The following is a 24,403-nucleotide window of genomic DNA, read 5'->3' as shown; positions in this document are numbered from 1 at the left end:
TTCCCTTTAAGTCTTATGTACAAAAAGCCAACAGAGCAGATCTGCCTCTGCGTGATCTATTTCGTACATGACCCAACCATCGACTCATAAACCTTGGTCATCTCCTGACAACCATAAAACTTTAGAGCAAACACAGATTTGTAGTGCTTTTAGGGCAGAGGCCACGTCTTACAGTAGTACACTGCCTAAAACCCAATAGGTACCCAATAAATGTTTATCGTGAGAAAATGTAAAAACCAGAAATCTCTTCCTGTTCAGAAAACCAAAAGGATAAAACAGGCCCTGTGTTGAGCCGTGAACTCTCTGACTTGATGAAAACAAACAACTCTTAGTATACGTCACAGTCACTTAGCCATCCAAGGAGAGGTATATTTCGCCAAGGCAAGGAGGGAGACCCGACGGAAAGAGCAGGAACTAGGAAGCCCAGAGCTCTGGCCATAATACCAGCAATGATTTACTAGTGAACTTGGACAAACTTCTCAACAGATACTGATTCATCAAGGTATTCTTCAAGGTAACAGGATCTTTCCTTCTCACCCTCTGCTGTTATGCCAACAATACGGCATGAGGGGCAATTGTCAGAGCAGGGTGAAGGGTTGCTCACCTGTGGTGTCCCCCCACCAACACTTCTGGTTCACCTGCCCTCTATCCCAGCTTCTACGTTGATGCCTAGGCCTGACAGGCCCTGATTCCAGAAAACACCTTTACTCCTAATTCCTATCCAACCCATCTGCTTTAGCTACACACTGAATGCAGCAGCCCCCAGGTGAAATTATAAAAACACAAACCATGTTGGCATAGATTTGATAAAATTCTACCATGGGTCAGCACATACCATGCTATTCCAGGTGTGAGCCCACTGGTGTGACCTGCATAACCAACAATGGCCACATACCCCTTTGGCAGAAATCGAGGCCTTAAGAGAAGGCATTACTGACTTCTGGAAGTTTAAACCTTCTAGGAGGCTGGCTGGGTACAGGCATGAGCACTGGACGTAGCTGGTTAATGCAACGTCTCCGTGAAGCAAAATAAGCCAGACAGAAAGACAAACACGTATGGTATCACTTACATGTGGAATCATAAAGGAAAAAAGGAAAAATAAAGCCAATTTCATAGAAACAGAGAATATAATGGCGGTTGCCAGGGAGAAGAGGGAATGGGGAGACATAGGTCAAAGAGAACAAACAGTTATAAGAATTTTTAAGTTCTGAGGATCTAATGTACAGTGTGATGATCATAGTTTATAAAACAGTATTGCATACTTGAAAGTTACTGAGAATAGATCTGAAGCATTCGTACTGCAAGAATGAAATAGAGAAGGAAAGCAAAGGAAGTAAAAGGAGAGAAAGAAAGAGGGAAAGAGAGAGAGAAAGAAAGGATCTAAGGACATGGATATATAAATTTTCTCAATCTTGGTAATTATTCCACATTTATATATATAACGTCATCATGTCAGATACTTTAAACATACCCAGCTACATTTGTCAATTATTCTTCAATAAAGTTGGAGGAAAACAGAGAGCTAGAACTTGAGCCGTGTTTCTGTACCTCACACTTGGGAAATATTCAGTAATTGTTTGTTCCAGCAGAAGAGGAAGGTTTCAGGTTTCAAAAAAAAAAAAAAAAAAAAAGCCAGAAAAACAGTTCTGAAGGAGGAAGTGTGATAGGGGAATAAAAGAATTGAGTCGTAGTTAGTGTAACAGAACTGGAACTGAAGGGGTATGTGGAAGGAATGGAAGAAAGAAGGCAGGGCAGGGATTATACTAGAAATGCGAACAAGGATTTGGAAAAAGGCCTTCTGAGCTGAGTGCAGAGGGAGGCATCCAAGACAGCGAAGCGGGGGGGGGGGGGCGGGGGGGGGCTGGGGGGGGGCTGAGAACCAAGAGCCAGATAGACTGGCTGGTAGACAAGTGCTGGTAGACAAGCACCCACACAGGCAGAGGCAGGGGCAGAGGCAGAGGGAACACACAGACTCCCAGACACTTGTGTGTGGACAGGGTGTGACATTAGGCAGCGGGGTCTTCTCCGTCCCCACGTCCCCCCTTGGGACAAAGAGGGGGTACAGACAGTATCACCATACGGTGGAAACCACGAGAGCCAGGGAGCACTCCCAGTTCACCTGGACACGTGCCTCTCTCCCCAAAGACACCTGTTGCGACGCCATGAAGCACGTGGCTCCGCGACAAAGGTGCTCCTTGACTGGCTGGTCTTCAAACAGAAGCCTGAACAGCCCCCGGACTCAGTGCATAAGTACTGGTGCCTGGATGGCTTGCCTCTGAAAAGAATTAGTCATTCTCCGCCTGATAGGACTGCACAGCGACAAGAGAGCCCCTACGTGCCAACAATCTGATCATTTCAGCATTTCTTAAGGCAAAGCTTTAACTTTTTTTTTTAAGCAGAGATCTGATAACTCAGGCATGCAAAGCAGTGAACACTGGAAGCAGGTTTCTGCCATGGAGAAGCCACTACAAGGGTTCTGAAGCTGCAAACAAATCTGGATAATTTCCTGGGATTCTGTTAGCATTTCTCAACTCCTGGTTTCTGTGTGTGTGCTTGTGTGTGTGCTTGTGTGTTTGTGTGTGTGTGTGCATGTACACATTTTTTTAATGGAACAAGGGAATTTCATTGATTAAATCCATAAATCCTATCAAAAGGCCTAGGTTCTGGTCTCAGCTGTTTTTGGACAGAGAGCAAACTTCCTAACCCTGGTTTAGGTGGTAACAGTATTTGACTAACAAGGCATCCTGATAGGATTCATTAGCAAGGCGGGACAGTTTCTTAGGAGGAATGCTTTCTAGATTACACCTAAGATGTCGGTGCTGTGTTACAGGATTCTTATTAAGCTACCACTTAATGGTCAGGGTCTCACTTATAATGTTTTATTCATAAATGTTGCAAAAGTGAAATGAATTATTAATGCAAAGATCATCTGTCAGACACAGGAATCATTAACAGCATCTTGTGGTTGGGGTTGGCGTTTACAGGCACTAGTAATGCAAACTGGGAGCCTTTCAGTTCCATGGTGGTCACATGTTCAGGTTGGCCTAGGTCTCCAGGAACTGAGCTGGTGCCCTTTGGCAGCATTTAGTTCACTGCCAGGCAGCCCACCCAGGCAACTTCCTCCTGACTGTCTGGCCACATAACAAAATCTGCCACCATGAGGGCATCAACAGTAGGCCTCTGGCCTCCCCCTCCACACTACCTGTGACATCACTGGAAATAATGGGGCACTCTGCTTAAATGCAGGGCCATGCTCTCCAGAGTCAAACCAAAGCCTACGAAGAGTAGCCAATATTTACTTAGCACATACTATGTGCCAAGTGCTACGCTAGGCACTTGTATGTGCATTATCTTATTGCATCCTCAAAACCTTGCCATGCCAGAGGTACTGATATTACCCTCATGTGTAAGAAACTAACTCACAGAGTGTTGAGTTAATTGCTTAGGGTCACATAGCTTGGAAGTGGCAAAGCCAGGATTTAAATCTGTTCCCTCCTGATTCCAAAGCCCCTGATCTTGCCAACTACATCTTGCATAAAGTTTCACAAGTGTGCAGCTGTCATTCCCCAAGAGATGTGTTGTCATAATTGTCACTACCATATGGCAAAATCTTTAGAACAAATCAAGAGTGAACTAAATGCTGAGAGTTCAAGTGGCCTTGCAGAAATAACTAGAAATCAAGGCAATTGCAAGTTATAAACCTCATTAGTAGGGTCAATGTTGTTCTATCCCTATCACTTATGTGAAGCTGCTCGTTAACCTTGAAGAGTGGGGTCTTGGAGCCAATCTGCCTGGATTCAAATCTCAGTACTGCTACTAATCATAGACAAGGCACTGAACCTCTCTGGGCCTCAGTTTCCTCAACTGGCAATAATAACAGAACCTCCCTCGAAGAGCTAACATGAAGATTCAAAGAACATGCTAAGTGCTCAGAACCATGTGTAGCACACAGTGAATGTTAACTGTTATTATTTTTGCTAATATAGATCTCTGGGCAAGATGCTTAAGTCCACCCAAATTTCCTTATCTACAAAACAGATCTGTGTAGCATTGTTATGAAGGGTAAGTAAAATGAAATTCCCAAAGCATGTAACACGTAGATTTCCTACTGGTAGGCGCTCAAAAAATGGTGATTTGACCTCCTCTTCCCAAGACTGCACTACCACTCACTCTTCTAAGACCTCGGTTTCCCATATTATTACAACACGGGAGACACATCCATTCCTCGATCACCATCCACCTCACAGGCATGTCACAGCCAGATCCTGCCAAAGGCCAAGCTGGATATGAGGAAACCCGGTTTTTACTTTCATTCCAGCTTTTGAAAAGCCACTTAACTTCCCCAAACCTCAATGTCCTCATTCATTCACTCATTCTATTATAATCTCAACAAATATGTTCCAGACAGCATGCTACATGTTAGATATGCAAAGACAGACAAACAAGGCCCAATCTCTGACTCTCAAGCATGCACACTCTAGTTTAAAATGAAGGCATGTACAATTAAGTGGATTGATTGAAGTATGAACAAAATAGAGAAGTGGCCGAAAAGACATAGTAAGCAGATTTACCCAGGTAGGGCAAGCAAAGATTCAGGGGAGACAGGCCCTTGAGTTAGTTCTTACAAGATGAATGGGAGTTTCCCAGACAGAACAAGGGGCATTCCACCATTTGCAAGACTTAGAGATGTCAAACACAAAACCATAAATAACTATAGCTGAGTGTAGGGCACATCTAAGGGAGCGGCAGGAAAACAGAATATCTTTCCCACTTATCTTGCCAGATTTCCCAAGATGGGATGAGAACATGTATTAAAACACTGAACAAGACATAGTGTTGCAGAAGCATCATGTACGCTTATTATTAGTACTCTGGCAAGGCTCAGGATGGACTTAATTTTCACCCATTTCCTTCCAGTGTGAGAACTCCCAGCACTGTTTCTTTACAACCACTTTGCCTCTTTCCTCTCTCTCCTGAGAGAAAGCAAAGAGGATTTAACACTAACCTAAGTGCAGAGGTGGGAGGGAGAAATGACAAGAGAAACATCCAGTTCGTTTCAATTCCCACAAGCCTTTTAAAGGTCCCTTAACCATAATGTTTCTCATATTTTAAAAGATTTCAGTCATCACCGGCCAGAAAAGAAACTTTGACCCTAAGACCATGGCTTTTCAAATATACTTGACCACAAGGCTGTTAAGAAATACATTTTATATATTACAATCCTGTACACACACAGAAGGTGTTAGTTACAATCTCCTAATTGATTTCATTACTTGCCCGTGGGTCATAACCTGAGGTTTGAAAACCACCCCCTAAGAGATGAGAAAGTTTATGGAAGATTTTTCATGAAAGACTTCAAGAATATGGTTCATGAATCCTCTCGGCCTTTTCTTTTGCCTTTCAAGACATTGCAAAGTAGGAGAAAATCCAGCCCATTTCCCAGGAAACAGAACATCACTGTGTGCAGAGTTGACATGGTCTATTGTCTGCCACTAAATGAAAAGCTTTTCCACGAGGGGCTTCTTGTGCACTCGTTTGGTTGCTAAGGCTGATTAGGCTTGTTAACAAGCAGGGTTTCAAAATACAGGACTCTCTCTTAGGCAGGGCCTTGGTGCCTTATAGAAAGCAGCATCATATGTCCCCAATGTCTTTTCCATGAGAACACTCAAAAACGCAACTTCTTCCATGTAAAGAGCTCATCACACATCATGACTCAGAAATGAGCAAGCATTCTGCCGCAAGGCTGCTAAAATGGGAACACAATGCCTAGATGCCTTTCCACTCACAGACAGATTTAAGATTCACACCACCACCATCACCACTACCACCTCCCTCAACAAGGAAAATAATCTGCTCCCTGTTCAGCTCTGTATGTTTCATGTGCAACCAAAATACTAAAGCTGGAAAGAACCATAAAGGTCTCCCCCTCTCCTGCCAAAGAGGATGACCAACTAAACTTTCCTGGCTCATGACTGAGGTTTTTTTTTTTTTTAATTTAAATTCAATTAATTAACATGTAATGTATCATTTGTCTCAGAGGTAGAGGTCAGTGATTCATCAATCTTATATAACACTCAGTGCTCATTCCATCATGTCCACCCCCTTAATGTCCACCCCCTAGTTACCCCATCCTCTCACCCCCGCCCTCCCCCCAGCAACCCTCAGTTTGTTTCCTATGATTAAGAGTCTCTGGGCAGCCCGGGTGGCTCAGCAGTTTAGTGCCGCCTTCGGCCCGGGGCGTGATCCTAGAGACCTGAGATCAAGTCCCACATCGGGCTCCCTGCATGGAGCCTGCTTCTCCCTCTGCCTGTGTCTCTGCCTCTCTCTCTCTCTCCTCTCTGTGTGTTCTCATGAATAAATAAATAAAATATTTTTTTAAAAAAGTATCTTATGGTTTGTCTCCCTCTCTGATTTCATCTTGCTTTTCCCTCTCTTCCCCTATGATCCTCTGTTTTGTTTCTTAAACTCCACATATGAGTGAGATCATATGATAATTCTTTCTCTGATTGACTTATTTTACTTAGCATACTACCCTCTAGTTTCATCCATGTCATTGCAAATGACAACATTTCTTTCTTTTTTTTTTTTTTTTTGATGGCTGAAAAAATATGGAACACTTCACAAATTTGCGTGTCATCCTTGCACAGAGGCCATACTAACCTTCTCTGTACCATTCCAATTTGAGTATATGTGCTGCTGGTGCAAGCTACTTTCTGTTGTATCACAATATGCATCTGCAAGGGCCTTCCTTGTGGTACTACTCAATTGTAGATGGTTCTTCTGTCACTTCTATTTTGCCATTTCTCTTACTTAAAATATCTTTCCCTCTTGTGCATTCAAATCTCACCCATCCTTCCAGATCACATCACAAGTCCTCCTAGAAGCTATCCCCAAACTCCACCTGTCCATCTCATCTTTCTTCTCTGAAATAATACTCAGCTCAATGAATTCATGCAACTCTTTGCTTTAGACCCTATTTAAGAGACAGTCAATACATTATTTATTGGCTGAAATTTTAATCTTAAATTAACCTTTCCTACAACATATATATCAATGGCAGAAAACCATTTAATCTTAATTTTAATCTTAAATTAACTTTTCCTACAACATATATATCAATGGCAGAAAACCACTTAATCATTTAAAGCAGAAAGCTTTAAAGCCATTGACTAGACTGTATTCCTGAATTCCTAAAGCTTTCTGCTTTAAATGACTAAATCAGGTAATCATTACAGAAATAAGTATTAAGTATTAATTTGCACATACGTAGAACCAGTAACTACAGTGATGGTAGGGCCAGCACTTTCAAGTTTTCAAAGATACTATCACTTGGGAAACACTTGTGTTAGGCAGCTGAATTCTTACATGCATCACACTGAGCAACTGATGGGCTTCTTCCCTAAGGAGATACGATGGTACATCTTTTCATGGAAAAAGATTCTGTGCTTTGATACACAGTTGACACACTGAACTCTGTGTTGACTTTGGTTACTTATTGTCATCATAGGATCACTGGATTTTATGACTCAAATGATGACATTTAACCAGGAGAAGATGAGCTAATAATGTGCTTCAGATCATTCTTGTAGGAAACGATAGATTTGGGGCTAAAACCATATCTTCTATAATCCAAAGAAATCAGGTTCTGGAAGTCTAAAAGCCTCATACCACCCAGCTCTTCAGTTTCATTTCCTCTGTCCTCAGACTTCTCACTTTCCACCAAATCCCTCTGTCTCACCACTTAGGAAGTCCGCCAGGTCCTCGCCATCAAGCTGTCTTCCCGCCATTAACCAGTTCCTCCACATTGTTGCATCTCAGCACCACAACTTCTCTTATCCTACTTAGTAATTCCGTTTTTTACCCCCTTATCCAATCACATCTGCCCAAACCACATTGCTCCTGTATTTTACCCTTCTGTAACCATTCCAGACAAAGTTACATTCAAAGCTAAAGCTAGTGACCATGACAATCCTGCAGAGTCCTGTTCTCCCCACCTAGGGTTACAGAAGCCTTTTCTATCTCACCTTGCATATAATATATAATATGCTGCAAAGAAAAAGTTTTCTCTTTAATCAGGCAGGTAGTTTCTCAAGACACACAGCCAAACAATGATACTTACAATTCAAGAAGGGAAAATAGCAAATCCATTGACAATACCAATAAATATGAATTTGAATGTTGTTCTTCACCAAAAACATCAACATCCTGTTTAGTTTGAGTAGAAAATTGAGAAATGTGACCCCTGCATCCTTTTCTTACTCTCAGCCTGTATTCTTGTCAAGGGGCTAAATGAAGACTGACGTCATCACAGCAGAAGATGGGACAAAGAGGAAACTAGTAAACAGTCCAAGTAAGTCAAAACTAACTGTGGAATGTCGTATAAAACACGTGGGTTCTGAAGGCCAACTGCACAGTGAGTGTTGGTGCCACTATTCATCCATCACTGAGCAGCCCTGGGCATACTGTTTTGCTCACTTTCTTCATCTGGTAAATGAGGGTAAAGGCAGCACCCACATCACAAAACTGGCATGAAGATTGAGTAGATCAATATCTATAAAATGCTTAGAACAATGCTTGACACCTAGTAAGTACTATATAAATATTTGTCAACTAAAACAAATCCTCAGTTTGAAATCATTTTAACAATCACGCTATGGGTCTGCTGACTTCCACATCTTACTAGCAATTCCAGGACCTGGAGATAACATGATGGCTCCCATGCCACACCACATATTCCCTGCATCTTCTAATATGACTTGCTACCCAAGAACTCCTCCACATTGGGATGTGACAGGAACGTATCTGGGACTTCTCTCAATAACAGTCCCCACTACTGTAGCAGCTACCACTGCACATGGTAAGAAACGGCCTCTCTAACTTAGAAGACAAGGCCTGTGAACCCACACAGCACCAATTCCACCTGTAACTGAGGCTGGAATTGGGGGAATGCCTCCCAGAGAGGAAACAAAACAAAGGGAAAACTTTTTGCACCAAATACATCTTCTGGGGACAGGGACTGCAGGGCAAAGCAAAAGTCCTCAGAGGTTTTCACACTTGCTGTCCTAAGGCCTCTCATCCCTTTCTTCATTTTGTTCTGATCAGGCTCTTGGCTATACCAAATTTGATCTCCTCAAAGTCATCCAAAAACTACTAGTTTGCTAAGTTAAGCCCAGTAAGACCTCATTTAACTCCACCTCCCAAGTGTGTTAACATTGCTGATACTCTCTTTCCTTGATGGCTCTCTTTTCATAGCTTCTAGGCCACCATATTCTCCCGCATTTTCTGGCTCTTTTGCTGGTTGTTCCTTGCCTTCCTACCTTCCTCACACTGCAGTGCCCCAAGGCTTATTCTTTGGTTGTCTTCTCTACATTCAGCAACCACATTCACCTCACCATAGTGAGCTTATCTAGTCTTGAGGTTTAAAAAACCATTTCTTCCCCCACTGACTCTCAGTGATTCTCCAGTCTAGACTGTATTCCTGAATTCCTGATTCAATCACTCACTCAGATGTCTAACACAATTGTAAACTTAGTTTGTCCACATCCAAACTCCTGATCTTCCCCACAAACCTCTCCCGCCTCCCCATCTGGGTGAATAACCCTGACCACCTTCCCTCCTCCTCTCACCTTGCTTCATACATTACCCGTCAGCAAATCCTATCACCCTGACCTTTAAAAAATATCCAGGATTCAACCATACCATACTACCTGCCAACTGCCCTCTGGGCCCAGTCACAATCACCACTCTGAGGACTGAAATATCCTCTTCAGCAATTTTCTTGCCTTTGCCCTTACCCCTCACAAAACGGCAGCCAGAGAGATACCATTAAAATGCAGGTCCAATCATGTTTACTCCCTCGTTCAAAACCTTCTCATGGTTTCTTCTCTCACTTGGAAAAAGCCAAAGTCCTTGTGACAACTACACAGCCCAACATGATCTGAGTGGCCCCTGTACCTCCCATCACCCCTCTGACCTCCCATCTTCCCACTCTCCCCACTCATTCTATTCCAGCCACACTGGCCTCCTTGCTATTCCAGGCTCCTAGGCTTATTGCATCTCCTGCCTGGTGCCCTTCCCCAGGCACACATGGCTTGCTTCCTCACCACCTTCACATCTGCTCAAAAAGTCATCTTCTAGCTGAAGCTAGAATCACAGACTAGACCTGCTTAGCCTCCTCATCTTCCTTCCCTGCTTTATTTTTCCCCCTGAGACTCCTCAGCATCTTATTTTATAAATGTTATATTAAAAAGTATTATACAATTATTTAGAATACTTCTGTTGTCTTCCCCCAGTAGGTATGAGCTCCAAGCAGGTTGGGGATTTATGACTGCTCTTGTTCACTACGGCATTCCTACAGCCTAGTGAGCACCTTGCGTACTCTAGGCCCTTGATAAATATTTGCTGAATAAATGGGAAGAATGACTCACTTGGTTCCTCCTTACCTAAGACAGTCATCACCGTCTTCATTAGCTTCATGGGTGCCCTCCGGCGGCTGATGGACCCACTTGTATGTGGAGACAAAACATTGGTTTTCCTCTTGACATACATGTAGATCCGCAGGTACACCACAACCATGATGAAGAAGGCCACAAGGTTGGACACAGTCCAGAAAATGAGGTAACTCCTGCTGTAAATGGGGGCCAGGGAAGAACAGGCAGAGATGTCACAGAGGCAGTTCCAGCCCAGCGTGGGGACTGCCCCCATAAAGATGGCAATGGCCCAGACAAACAAAATGAGCAGCGTCACCCTCTTCTTCGTCAGGTTGCTGTGGACCCGCATCCTCATGATTGACACGTGCCTCTCCACGGCAATAACCAACAGGTTGGTCAGAGAGGCAGTCAGGCTGGTGTCCAGGAGCCCCTGGCGGAGAAACCAGCGGTTGACAGTCAAAGTTTTTGAAACGGGGCCAGTGTTAAACATCAGGAACACATAGGCAATTCCAGCAAAGAAATCCGCAGCAGCTAGGTTAGCCAACAGGTAGTAGAAGGGGAAATGAAACTTTCTGTTTTTGATCACTGCTGCGATGACTAGAGAATTCGAAAAAAAAATGAACAGGCAGAAAAATGATCCAACGCACAGAACGATCACCAGCTTCGTTCCTGTCCACTCATCGGCAGTGTCTGTGTTGCTCCTATTATAAAAAAAGTCCATCCGCTTATCATAGTAACACTCATTCATTGTGGAGAAGAACTGAACATCCTAGAAAGAGATTTAAAGAAGAAACAAACATCACTCTTTGCAAATCCAATAACTTAAACCAACCCCCAATTGCCACTGCTAAGGCTCTGTTCTGGCCAACTCCTGTTAATCCTTCAGAACCCGGGGTAAACATCCCCTGCTTTCGATTCTAGCCCCTGACCCCTTATCACAGCATTTATCTTGCCTCAATAATTGCCTGTTTCCCAGGCTAGGCGCAAGCACAGGGAGGGAGGGTCGATGACTCTTTTGTTCACCATTATAATCCCAAGGCCCATCTGCCCTGGCTGCTTCATGATGGTATCTGTTGAATGGCTGGCTGGCTGACTGAATGATCATGGATCAGCATGGATCAAATATTTTGAGCCCTTCAATATCCATTCTGCATCAGTAATAACTACAGCACAGCACATTAATGCTTTCTCCTGGTGGCTTCCAGCTCATTCCTTATTTATGGGTTTTGTTCATTAGGCAGGGGCAAGTTGGTAATGACGGGCACATTCTCCTCGAGATAATGAGTGTTGAGTTACTCTTCACATGACCAAATGGATTCCCCAAAAGATCAATTTTCTATCACCTCTGATTCCACGCCTCATCCTCTTTCTGCCATCTTTTGGTTTCAAGCTATATGACAACGCTCACTTATTTAGTATGTGATGCAGGGCTGAAGACCTTGTTCTCAATACTCCTCCATACTTTTTTGGTTCACTTTTTCCTTATTGCCCTAATCCAAATTGTATCACTGGTGAATCTGCTTCCTGGATTTTCCAACACAATCACTTTAAGTCAGGTTCCTTCCCTGGGCCTTCAATATGGCAGGTGGTAGAAGAACAGGGCTCTGTGGACGAGACTGAGCTCTGGAGTCTGGGCAGACATCCAAACATACCTGCCAAGTGAGAACAAGTCCTTGGGACACATGTCTAAAAGGAGACCCCAAACCGGGGTATCAGGCAGACAGAGAAGGCACTCATCTCAGGACAAGATCTCTTGGACATCAAAACTAAGGGATTCTGGCCAAGGAAGGGATGGGAGGGGCTCTAAGGATGCCTCTCCATCTGTGCTTGGTGGAAAGACCACGTGTTCTGCCTTGGAGGGTCTGGCCACAGCTATGAAGGGTCCAGTCAAAGGAGACTGGAGCCAAAAGCCAGGAAATTTAGAGGGAGAATGACCATGGGCTCCTTTTCAGGGAATGAGGCTGCAATTGATTCACTTGGGAACCAGAGATCCAGTAGGGCCAGGTGCTGAGCAGTCCACTGTTTGGAATGAAGTGGCTCTAACCGGGAAAGCTTAATAGAAATCCCCAGCTTTTAAGGTTCTCATAAATTCTGCAGTCTAAAACCATACCCAGAATCAGGATAAACAGATCAAATATCGATTAAAGTAGCACAAAATACAAATGTATCTTAGACAACTTTTTTATTATTTTAATGGTGTGATGATACTTTTAAATGAATTAGATAATAACTCTCAGCCATAGCAAATGGAAGAAGGTAAAATATAATTTTATAAGCTTACAATAAACAAACCAGGAGTGGTCTCAAGAGACAAATGGCTCTAGTGCCTTTCAATTACAAGGGAGGGACTCAATTTTAATGACAAAACAAAAATTACTCTCTTTGGCAGACGTTCACCAATGTTTAACTGCCAATAGCAGACAAATCCACGTAACAGGCCAATAGATCTATGCTATATCATGGTCATTTTCCCAAATTAAAAATATAGATATTTAATTTTAATAGCTTCATAATGTTCCAGTATACGATCATAACATGTTTTACTTAACTAATCCCTAAATGTTGGATATTTTAGTTGCCTCCAATATTTAGCTTCTATAAGCAAGGGCTTTGTTCTTGTGCACTTATCTTTACATACTTGGCCAATTATTTGCTTAGAATTAATCCACAGATTTCAAGTTACTGAAGTAAAGAATATGAATTTATTTAAAGATTTCTGATATATATTGTCAAACGGCCCTTAAGACAGGTCATATTTCTAAGCCCACCGCCAGCCTAAAAATTTGAATAGAAGACACTAACCTAATGAAATTCAATTTAAATAAACAAGGAGAACATTTAGCTTTCAATAGGGTTGAAAGTATATAGAAATTCAAGACAAACAATCCAACAGCCACATGAAAAATTTTCAGTGCAATTATTATGTATCCTTTCATTAATAAATACTTCAAGTATTTTATTTTGCTATCTACTCTGGATAGCTAAGAGAAACATATTTCTAATTTATGTTATCCTTGACTAACTCATCAGCAGTATCAATTAATATGTCAGAAAGACGTTGAAATTAAGATACTACCAAAAAACCTTTAAATTTTTCTGATTTCCTTTTGAAGGGTTTGTAACATTTTTGTTTTGTTCATAAATTTGGTGGAATTTGTAATTGTATGATACCCTAAAACCTCAATGACTTTTACTAGAAAAATCTTCCCCTCATCAAAATCCAACTCTCCCCCATCAAAATTCAAATGGCACATTCTTAGACATATTTTAACCAAAAAATCATCCTGAGACTGAGAAGTAGTTCTGTCTTTCAAAGTTGAGAAACCACAGAAAAAACATAAGCAACCAGAACACCCACCAAGCAGCTCCCTATCTCAAAGCCTCAAATCCCGCTTTTGGGAGAAATGGACAATGAGAACAAATGGGGAACCTGTGAAAAAGATCCCACAGGATGGAATATTGTACAACCAATGAAAATCATATTTAACATGAAGTTGTGGTAATATGAGAAAAAGCACATGCCATTATTTTAATTATAAATCACTATATATGTATGTATCCATATACATAAATATATACATGCACATATTTCTTGAGTACCTTTTAAAATATAGAAAAAAAGGGAAAAAATCTTAAAGTGTAAATACTTAATTAAAGATGGTGGAATTGGGGATCATTTAAAAAATTCTTTCCAGTTTTTTCTCTGTTCCACATTTTCTGTAATAAATAAATAAACAGACTTTAAATGCTAGTTTAAAATTCTCTCTTAGGAACGCACATTCTACTTAATATATTCCACTTCTTTGACAAATACAGCTCCAAAAAATCAAAATTAATGTTCAAAGGAAAAGCCTCAAGGATTCACTATGTTCATTATTACTATTCTCACCAGCACAGCACATTTTAGAGTTTTTCAGTGATAATGACAATAAAATGGTTTTCTACTTAAAATTTCATCTAACTGTAAACCTTACACACTGACAACCATAATCAAATCAGGACGTCACTTTACCCAACTTTCCTGTGAAACATTTCCTAACGCAATCACCCCAAGGCTTCAAAAATGAATAACTGGCAGTTTTGTGAATTAGTACTTCTGATTTTTTTCTTTCCCTGCCATATGCTGCCAAGCTTGCTGACACTCTCCAGTACTAATGACAGGTCACCATATTTTCTTAGCTGGAAATTACCAAAATTTTAGTGAGCTTAAAACGAACAATCAATGTATCGTCTTTTAACTCTCTCAAACTTGAAAATATGATTCTGTGATCCCAACCTAAACATCTCCTCCACAGAGATACCTTCTCCAACCAATCCAAAGTAACTACAGAAACCTGTTTATCTTCGCCAGAGCACCTATCATTTGTTATGTGTTTTGTTTTTATGCATATTCCATCCCCCATCACTAGACTGTTCTGCTCCAGTATGGCAGGGACCTTGCTTCTTAAGATCATGTCCATAGCATCAGCATCTGTGGAAAAAATGAATGAATCTCCATCCTATCCTACTTCTTCACCCGCTAAAATGAGAAGTTCACTTGAACATCTTGGCGGACTTACACATCACCAAGAATGTCAGTAAGAGAACTGCTTGACTTAATTGTGCTTTTGGGTTAGTTACTTAATACCTCTACTTCACTATTACTATCCTTAAGTGCTAGTATTTGAGTGATTACTTTGTGCCTGGTGGCTCATCTCTTTTAATCCTCCCAACAGTGATGTAAATACTATTATATCAACTTTGCAGATGAGGAAACTGAAGTGCCCTTCCTGAAGATCATACAACTAGTAAGAGAAGACCCTGGATTCTGTTCTGGAAGCTGTGCTCCCAGGCCCCCATGCTTATGCACAACATTATGCTTTCTCTCCATGGGCAAACAAAACACCAGACGGACCAAGAACTACAGTCATATTTATAATAACTAGAGAATTACCAGAACAGAATGATCTAATCAAAACACATTCAAAGACTGTCTTGCAGTATACAAAAATTGGACCTTTATAAGTAGCCTTTAGGATTTCTTTCTTTTTAAGATTTGAGAGAGAGGGAGCGTGTGCACACACCCACCCACAAGAAGGCGAGGACTAGTGGGAGAAGGAGAGACAGAATCTCAAGCAGGTTCCCCACTGAGCAGGGAGCTAGACACAGAGCCTTATCTCATGACCCTGAGATCATGACCTGAGCCAAAACCAAGAATCTGACACTCAACCGAGGAAGCCACCCAGGTGCCCCTAGGGTTTCTTTGTTTTGTTTTAATAGCCCCGAGAAGGACAGAAGAGGCAATTTTCTGAAAATATGTTTTCAAATTTCATGGTGAGTAGGCCCAGAATATGGTCAATTTCAAGATTAATGTTGCTAAACTAATTCTGCCAAAAGCCAAGCAGATTTTTTTCTATTCTTTTTCCTTTCTTTTCTTCTTCTTCTTTTTTTTTTTTTTTTTTTTTTTTATACCAAAGGTTTAGAGGATTTGGCTAGTTGTGACCCAAAAACAAAAGATGTTAAACTCTGGAGCTATTACCACAACTTCAAACTTGAGTAATTTAAGACTTCATAAAATGATGGTTTAGAAAGTCTATATGTGGAATCCAAATGAAAACTTCATGAGCAAAGCTTTCATTTGGACTCTCCTAAACTTGATTCTCTGAAAAAATGTTCAGCCAGCCCATAATGTGGAAACAATTATGAAAATTAAGACATTTGAAAACCACTCAAGCAGCTTTTATTTCTAGCTACATCTCACCCGATATGGCGCTGCTGGCCTTTTAGCTGGCTTTCAATAATGCTCCCTTCTGCCTCCTAAGATGAAACGAGGTACATCATGGATGAGGTCAGTGGGTGCTGTGCATATTTTCTTCTCCCAGGGCCTGCAAATGTAGAACAGTTCTCTCCTCTCTGGAAACCCCAGCCAGGTGGGAGTCAGAGGTTAGGTCAGTTGGTGTGCCAACAGCCAGAAAAGAGACCATTCCTGCATAAGCAATCATATCTGCTCACTGTATTCTTTTCAATAATTCATGTTAATGGAAAAATCAGGATAGCATGGGAGATTTCAATCCACATATGATCCCTGAGCTTCATTTTAGTCATTACTTTGAAAAGTCTTTAGACTTGCTATGCTCTCTGCTCAGAAGCCTCTTCGCCCAGATGTCCACAGGCTCACTTCCCCACTTCATTCCTGCTCAAATGTCACTGCATCAGAGATCCTTCCTCTGCCATTCTGTAAAAGAGCACCTCACACCCCCTGCTGCACTTCCACCCCCTGTCCTGCTGGCTTTTTCTTTGCAGCATTTCTCACTCCCTGAAACTACTTATCGGGGTTATGGTCTGTTCCCATGCGTTAGGAAGTCAGGGACCTTGTGCTGTTATGGTGCATCCCCAGTACGCTGAACAATGCCCAGCACATAGTAGGCAGTCTGCAAGGGCTGGTTAAATGTAGAACTATATGAAGTCCTTGTGCACACATGCCTACATGCCCTTAACTGTTTACTCAAACTGAGCATTATTACTTTCTTCTCCAGCATACTCTCTAATTTGGATCTCACAACTCTCTCATTTCCCTCCACAGACCTGGCTCCAAGCCCTGCTGGCTGAGAGGTGTGAGGAGTGGAGTTTACCACCCTTGCACAGGGTGGTCTGAAGGGCAGTCCCATAGAAGAGACCTCTCCCTTGTGTGACACTATGACTCCTCTTTAAATATAACTTCAAAAGAGAAGGGGACCCAGTGGCCAAAGCTAGAACAATTTGAGTAACAAAATAAAACAGCAATGGACTATATACCAATGTATAAAATAAACATCCTTAATGCATACTGATGTAAGTAAATGATGGAGCAAAATAACAAAAAGAGAAAGAAGAGAGAAATTTCCCATTCAGAAGAATTCCAAATAAATTATATAGACATTCTACTCAAAAAGAGGGGAACATAATTTCTCCCAGAGAGCAGTATGGAAAGGGAAAGGGGGCCTGGTAAGGAGGGTCACATCTCAAATGGAGAAACTTGACAAATGACTTTAGTGAGGTGACCAAGGTCAACAACAACAGTGGTATAAGTCATGTTGCCAATCTGTAATCTTGATGTATGTTAAGAATGGCACTCTACTCTGTGATCTTCCTTCCCCAAACCCACAACCACAGTCTCATCATGAGAAAAACCTCAGACAATTCCCTTTTGGGTGACATTCTGCAAAATTCCTGACCAGGACTCCTCAAAAAACCGTCAAGGTCAAGAAAAACGAAGAGAGTCTGAGAAACTGTCAGCTAAGAGGAACCTACAGAGACACAACATCTAAATATAATATGTATCCTGGATCCTAAAACAGAAAAGGGGCATCGGGTAAAAACAAGGAAAATCTGAAGAAAATGCATACTTTAGCTAATAATACTGTATCCATATCAGTTCACAAATTATAACAAATGTACCACACTGATGAAGATGTAAATAATAGGGGAAACTGCAAGCGGGAGTATGTGTAACGTGGAAACTCTATACTATCTGCTCGATGTTTCTGTAAATATAAAACCACTCTATAAATAAATACATACTAAAATAGATTTTAGAAAGAGAGGAGAGGATGTTACCAACTTCACTATACTTCAGTAATTTAAAGATAAATGAAGCTCACATGTTTCCTAAACGGTTGCTATACTGTTAGGATAAAACACACAGAGAAGAGGCCATTTGTTTGAGGTTTAATTTAAATGGATATTGTCTACGAGTGCTGGAAGCCTCTGTTACCATTGGGTAAAGCTAATGTGTTTACTTAGGGGTGCCTGTTAAGTGTACAAATCTGATACCCTATCTTCGTACCCTAGATCACTTCTCTCAGGAAAGCTAAACTTAGCTCTGCTAAAGTTCTGCCACTCTCTCAAGAAGGAATGGTTAAAAAAAAAAAAAAAAAAAAAAAAAAGGAGGGAATGGTAAAGTCGGGCATACAGAGTTGTTTTTTCTTTTCTTTCTTTCCTTCCTTCCTTCCATTTCTTTATTTAAGAGAGACACAGAGAGAGAGGCAGAGGCCCAGGCAGAGGGAGAAGCAGAGGGAGAAGCAGAGTCCCCGTGGCCCTGAGCCAAAGGCCTATGCTCAACTGCTGAGCCACCCAGGTGCCCCTGTACGAAGTTGTTCTGATGGAGATCCTGGAGATCCTCAGGCTCCACTCAGCAACAAGGTTTCCACAAGGCACAGCCAGTGCTTCTACTGGTAGGCCAGTTCCCAGGCAGCGGCCACCCAGAGGAGGGGCCTGCACACGGGGTGCACTTGGGAGATGACAAACATCCGTGCCTCCAGTGCTACTCAGCCGGGAGGTGGTGACCCGCGGGGGAGGACAGGCAGCTGGAGCTTCGCAGGATGCACAGGTCACAGGGCCACTGCCCGTGGATGAGCCCGTTAGGTCGGGAGGCCCGCCTGCCCTGTGTCAGCTGGCTCAGCCCTCAGCCGCAGCCTTCTCTGTCCCCTCGGAGTGGGCGGGCTGGTGAGGGGCCGCGGGATATACACACTGCTCCTACCCTACGACTTGTTTAATAAACAACTGCAAGCAAATGCATTGTTCCCCAGATGTCACTGGTGACCGAAGCCTTGTCTTAAACCTCTTGGTTAAACAGGAAAGCAAACTGGAAAGCATACAGAACCAAACCAAGGAGACACAGGTTTTATATGGTCAGTCCATTCCCTGGCTTAACCTATCCACATATAATGTAAATATTTGTGTTTGCTTCATCTGTTATGCAATTTTCATCTCATCTAATTCACGAGGCTAAAAAGATGACAGATACACTTTGTCCTTTGCCCCTCTCAAAAGTAAAGCTGCTAATCACTAATGCTTAAAATTAATGTCTACACGTCCAATAACTACAGATGTTTTGTTATAGAGCATAAACGTTAGACCATTATGTCACCATAGGCTTTGCTGTATTGAAGGAGGCAAGTGCCAAAATTTAAAGTGTGGACATTTACGACTGAGAAAGATATTCTTCTTGTACGAAGAACTTTACCACTGTGAAAATGTATTTTGAGAAACCTCAAAGTTCCTGTTTACAGTAAATACTTTCCACAAGAAGAAAATTACGTTTCTTTAGATGTAAAATCTACAGACAGACAAAATTTCAGTCCAAACCATTTGTCTTAACCTAACCATAGTACTCTATTCCCTTGCTTGTTCCATTTCATGACCCTGTCCCAGCCCTAAATAGCATATTCAAGAGTCTTCTTGCTCTACATGGCTTGTTCCAAATCTTCTCCCACCGTTACCAGCGATGGGTTCAATAGTGACCTGCAGTGACCCCTCCATGCTTCTGGAGACCACAGCAGCCCAGGTTAGTGCCTGACTAAATCCTAAAATTCTGCAGAGAAAGGAAAATCGTATTTCCAAAGCGTGTGGCTATAACAGAAAAGGGTTGTTTTAATCAAGGCTTCAGGGGTTCTAAAGGAGAGCACTGCTACCACTAAACCAACGAGTCCCAGGGTCTCCTGCAGGAGTTCTAGGCCTTCGTCAGGAAGCAGCACTCATCACTAAAGTGGGGAGGCTCACCGCCCCCCCCCAACCCTGCCTACCCTCTGCCCTCTCCTACCCCTGCACCTGCCTGGCCGTGAAAGAGCAATGTCTGTGCAAAGGTGGCCGGTCATGGAAATGTATATATAAGGCATCTGAGTGCTGTGCCTGACTCATCCACCCGCCCCTCCTGCTCCCCTCTCCATCCTTCTTCTTTGCTCCCTACCCTGCAAGACCGCATCAGGGGGCTTTCCTGCCAGTGGGAGGGACAGCAAGAGATGGTGCGGAGGCAAGGCTGAGACACTGACTGGTCTGGCTCCCTCCCCGCTGGCTTGCTGTGGACTGGCCCGACTAGCTCCTGTCAGCCAGCCTCTCCACACAGGCAGCCTCACCTCCTCCCTCCCCTCGGCTTTCAGGTTGAGGGGTGTTAACTACCCCTTGCTACTTCCAGTTCTTGGCTGATGCTGCGCCATTTCTTGTTGGCTTCCATGAACTCTGCCCCCTGCCCCCCTTCCAAGGTACCCTCCCCCCCTGCTCCAATTACCAGTTTAACCGTATCATCTGTTTCTCGTGGGACACTGATAATACACATCATTTCAAGTACACTGTAATACAACAGAAAATGTTATTTTCAAGGTTTTAACGTTATGGATTTCCTTAAATCTTTTAGTGACATCTAGTACACTTTAACATTTCTTGGTTGTGGGGGCACCTGGGTGGCCCAGTGGTTGAGCATCTGCCTTTGGCTCAGGGCGTGATCCCAGGGTCCTGGGATCGAGTTCCACATTGGGCTCCCTGCATGGAGCCTGCTTCTCCCTCTGCCTATGTCTCTGCCTCTCTCTGTGTATCTCTCATGAATAAATAAATAAAACCTTTCTAAAAAATTTCTTGGTTGTGAATATAATAACTTCCAGAGAAGGAATAAATCATATTCCTGAGGCCATGGACCAGTATCATAATTCTGTTGCTGCCCTCAGCGTCCCTTTACCTGTACCAGAACCCTACTAAATTCCTCTACATATAGTAAGTGATTTAATAAATGAGTTATCTATACCCATGGTGATAGGGGTTATATAAAATACAGGGGATAGCACTGGATTCCAACAGATCCTTGCATATTAGAGTCTATGTCACTGATATCCTTCAGCGTAATCCAGGATTGGTCCCAAATTGATCTGTGTTGCTGGTCTTAGACACCATGGAAATACATGACATGGATTTAAGGGTTAAGTTGGGCCTAAGGTTAGCCATGTTTGAAACCAGGGGTTACAGCGAAGGAATTAATAGTCTTTTCCGTATACTGCCTGTGAGGAGGGCAGGGGGAGGGTAATGACAAACTGAGCCGAGGGGGCACCGCAGCCTGATGTGAACCAAAAGCAAGGCAGACATACTACAAGGGCTACACGTTGCTGGGCACCGTTGATCCATCCTTCAGTGGCATGTACAGTGGTGGGGCCAGCTGTGGGGAATCCTGCATCAGTGCTGTTCTCCCAGAAGCTCTGTAGCCTGCAGCCTCCCTGGAGATGCTGCAATGGCAGATGATCTTTGGACTCTGGGGACACGAGCCTGACATAGTCCCCGAATAAGCAAAGAAGCTTGGGGGCTCAAAGCATGGGGTGGGGGTGTCTCAGGAATACACTTGTCCCTATACCAATAATAGCTTCACCTTATCCTAGCCTTCCTCACCTCTGCTCTTCCACCTGCTACCTCCAATACGAATACAAACAAGCTTGGGGGAGATCAGAGGCAATCCTTGACTCTGGAACTTAGACAAATCGATACAACTGGAACTTTCCTACAAGTATACACTGATTTTGCTGAACTGACTTTTGGTTCACTGAATTCAGACTCTATTTTAGTCACTGTTGGGGAGAGCTCCCTGGAGGTCGGAGGTCACACTGTAGGAGTGTCCTCTACCCCAGGGTCAGCCTTTCCCACCAGACTGTGAGCTTCTCAAGGGCTAGCACAGTTTCTTACATTTGTGCCCCTGATGCCCAAAGAGTTAGATACACAAAAAATATTTGGCTCATGTGTTGGTCAGTTTCAGCCAGCCAGTGGGAAGCAGAGGAGATGGAGACTTGATCACATTATGCTGAATAAGGCTTGGGTGATACAGGAGTAAAAAGAAAGTGTAGGCTGTCCTCTCAAGAAATTTGGCTGAGAAACACTAGGCACCTCTTCTATGGCATTCGACATGCTTTATTGCATATTTATCTTGACATCACTTCCAAACCTATTGTGAGCAGAGCTGGTGTCCTGTCTCCCTGCTTTTTGAGGCACAAACAAGTCCTTGCTTGTAACCAGCACAAAATTAAAATGTGTTCCATTTTATCAAGTAATTCCCAAATCCTCTGTTTCCAATCCTCTTTTCCTTCGGTTCACTGTGGAGGTTGACAAAGAGTTATTTCCTTCCTGAAACTCCCCACCTAAGCCCTTGGGCCTCTCTTCTTTCCTGGTGTTTCCCCATCATCCTCAATATCTCTGCAGATACACATTCCTAGACTTGTTCTCAGCCTCCTCTTCTCCTCCCTTTAAACTTTCTCCCACCAGAACTACTATTGCTTAAATTATTACCTCTATGTGATGACTCCTGAATAGCTATCCCAAGCCCATGCCTCTCACAACCCCTCTCTCTCATGCTAAGCTCCCACACTGCCTTCAAGATAAATAAGAAGAAAGTCACACTAAAGATAGCACATGTAGGGATCCCTGGGTGGCGCAGCAGTTTGGTGCCTGCCTTTGGCCCAGGGCGCAATCCTGGAGACCCGGGATCGAATCCCACGTCGGGCTCCCGGTGCATGGAGCCTGCTTCTCCCTCCGCCTGTGTCTCTGCCTCTCTCTCTCTCTCTCTCTGTGACTATCATAAATAAATAAAAAATTAAAAAAAAAAAAGATAGCACATGTAGTTTGGAACTCTCAACTTCCCTCATTTCAGCTCTTGGAGATAATAAGACCACAATAAAAAATAAAATTACAAGTTTGAACACCAGATTTTTAATGTAGGGAGCTAGAAATGATGGTTGGGTCTCAGGCCTCACTCCTTGTTTGTAGAACGGCATTCAAAAGTTGCCAGAGCGGTTTGGAATGGGACAGGCTTTTGTCCCAATCATGCTGGCCTGGACCTCGTGTTCTCTCTCCTCTGGGTGTTTTGCTCAGGCTCAGGGTAGACTAGTAGAGACCCTTTCCCCGATGTGCCGCTGGGTCCTGACTACTGTTGGTGTTCCGGGGTCTTAAGCCACTCCTGCTCCAGCATGCTGGATATGCCCTTTCGGATTCTAACTCAGCTCCAAACCCAGTAGATGCTTGCTGGGCTTTCCAGAGAGAATGGTTCTCCGCCTCTTCCCCAGGGAACTCCCCCTCATTAACCTTACCAGCAGCAGGCCTCTGACCCTCAGGTTGCAAAGAAAGACTGGCAGGACCTTGGACTCCATTTCCTAAGAAGTCCTGTTCTACCTGGTATGACACTGAACTCATTCTGCTAACTCATTTGCCCTTAGCTTTATACCGTCCTGCAACTTATGATTATTTTTTTTATATCTATATTTAGCTTCATGTTCTATGGCGCAGACTCCTAATTGTTTCCCACTTGTAACAAACTCCATTCCCCAGCCTCCTTGCAGCTAGGCGGGCCACATGACTAAGCTTCTGCAACCGAATGTGAACATAAATGAAGCATGCTACTTCCAGGTTAGTCCTAAAACGTGTGGTGTGTGCTCCTCCCTGCTCTTTCCCTTTCTTGCAAGTTAGAATACAGATGGGAGGCCTGTGATTCAGCATTAAGCATTCAGACCAGGGCGGAGCCCTAGAGAAGCATGATTCAACACCTTCCATGGACAAATTTCTGTCAATGGGGAGGTAGGTACAGAAACTGCAAATAAACACTTAGAGCTGTTTAGAGCACTCTGATGCTGCTGTCAACGACAAAGTGCACGACCAGTGGAGTATAAACCACAGCTACTGGTCTTTGCAATACTGGAAATAAAGAAAACCCATCTCTAAACAGAGTCTGAGGAGCACTGCCCTAGTGGATGGCAGAAAAACAAGACAAAAGGGACCCTTAGAACGCAAACCACTCACCTCGGTGCTGTCCACAAGACAGAAAAATAAACGGCTACCTTCTTCAAGCAAGTGTGTTTTGAGAACTCTGCCCAAGAAGCCTGCAGTTGTAGGTGAAGGTGCTAGAATCAAACACAATGTGAACATGCACTGGCTGCCCCTTCCTTGCAGCTTTGAGCAAAGCATTACAAGAAAGAGATGAGCTCAGGCAAGAAGCGTCCGTAAGCTTGGAAGCCAAGGTGTAGAGGGGCAGATGGCATCCAGAAACTGGGAGACAGATTAGAAATGTTAACTTCTCTGTGACCCCAAAGAGCAGAGGGTGGTGTGGCCACCCTCAGACTTTCCTGAAGGCCTCCCAAGAAGATGCTGCACTGAAGCAAAGGAAGACAGGCCTCTAGTAGAGCAGAGCCAAGGTGCGCCTTCCTGCTCACATCCAT

The 24,403-nt window shown here is 43.1% G+C and overlaps 1 protein-coding gene and 1 non-coding gene across 3 annotated transcripts in view; both read right to left on the bottom strand.

Moving 5' to 3' along the window:
• LPAR3 (lysophosphatidic acid receptor 3) overlaps nucleotides 1-24,403 on the bottom strand; it is a 77,256-nt gene that overhangs the window by 41,723 nt on the left and 11,130 nt on the right. The window contains exons 1-2 of one of the 2 annotated variants that reach the window (XM_026004801.2): nucleotides 16,171-17,122; nucleotides 10,443-11,199 (exon numbers count right to left, since the gene is read on the bottom strand). In XM_026004801.2, the coding sequence (XP_025860586.2) occupies nucleotides 10,443-11,178 (736 nt within the window). In that variant the 5' untranslated portion in view covers nucleotides 11,179-11,199; nucleotides 16,171-17,122. Of the gene's footprint in view, nucleotides 1-10,442; nucleotides 11,200-16,170; nucleotides 17,123-24,403 lie in introns of those variants that run through there. The other variant, XM_072754721.1, reaches the window with a different exon arrangement.
• LOC112924523 (U6 spliceosomal RNA) lies at nucleotides 6,603-6,705 on the bottom strand. The gene has a single exon (XR_003235905.1). It is a non-coding gene; the product is annotated as a U6 spliceosomal RNA (small nuclear RNA).

The sequence above is a fragment of the Vulpes vulpes genome, chromosome 3, assembly GCF_048418805.1.
Source record: "Vulpes vulpes isolate BD-2025 chromosome 3, VulVul3, whole genome shotgun sequence".
In the NCBI taxonomy this organism is placed as follows: domain Eukaryota; kingdom Metazoa; phylum Chordata; class Mammalia; order Carnivora; family Canidae; genus Vulpes; species Vulpes vulpes.
This window is presented reverse-complemented; position numbering and strand designations above follow the sequence as displayed.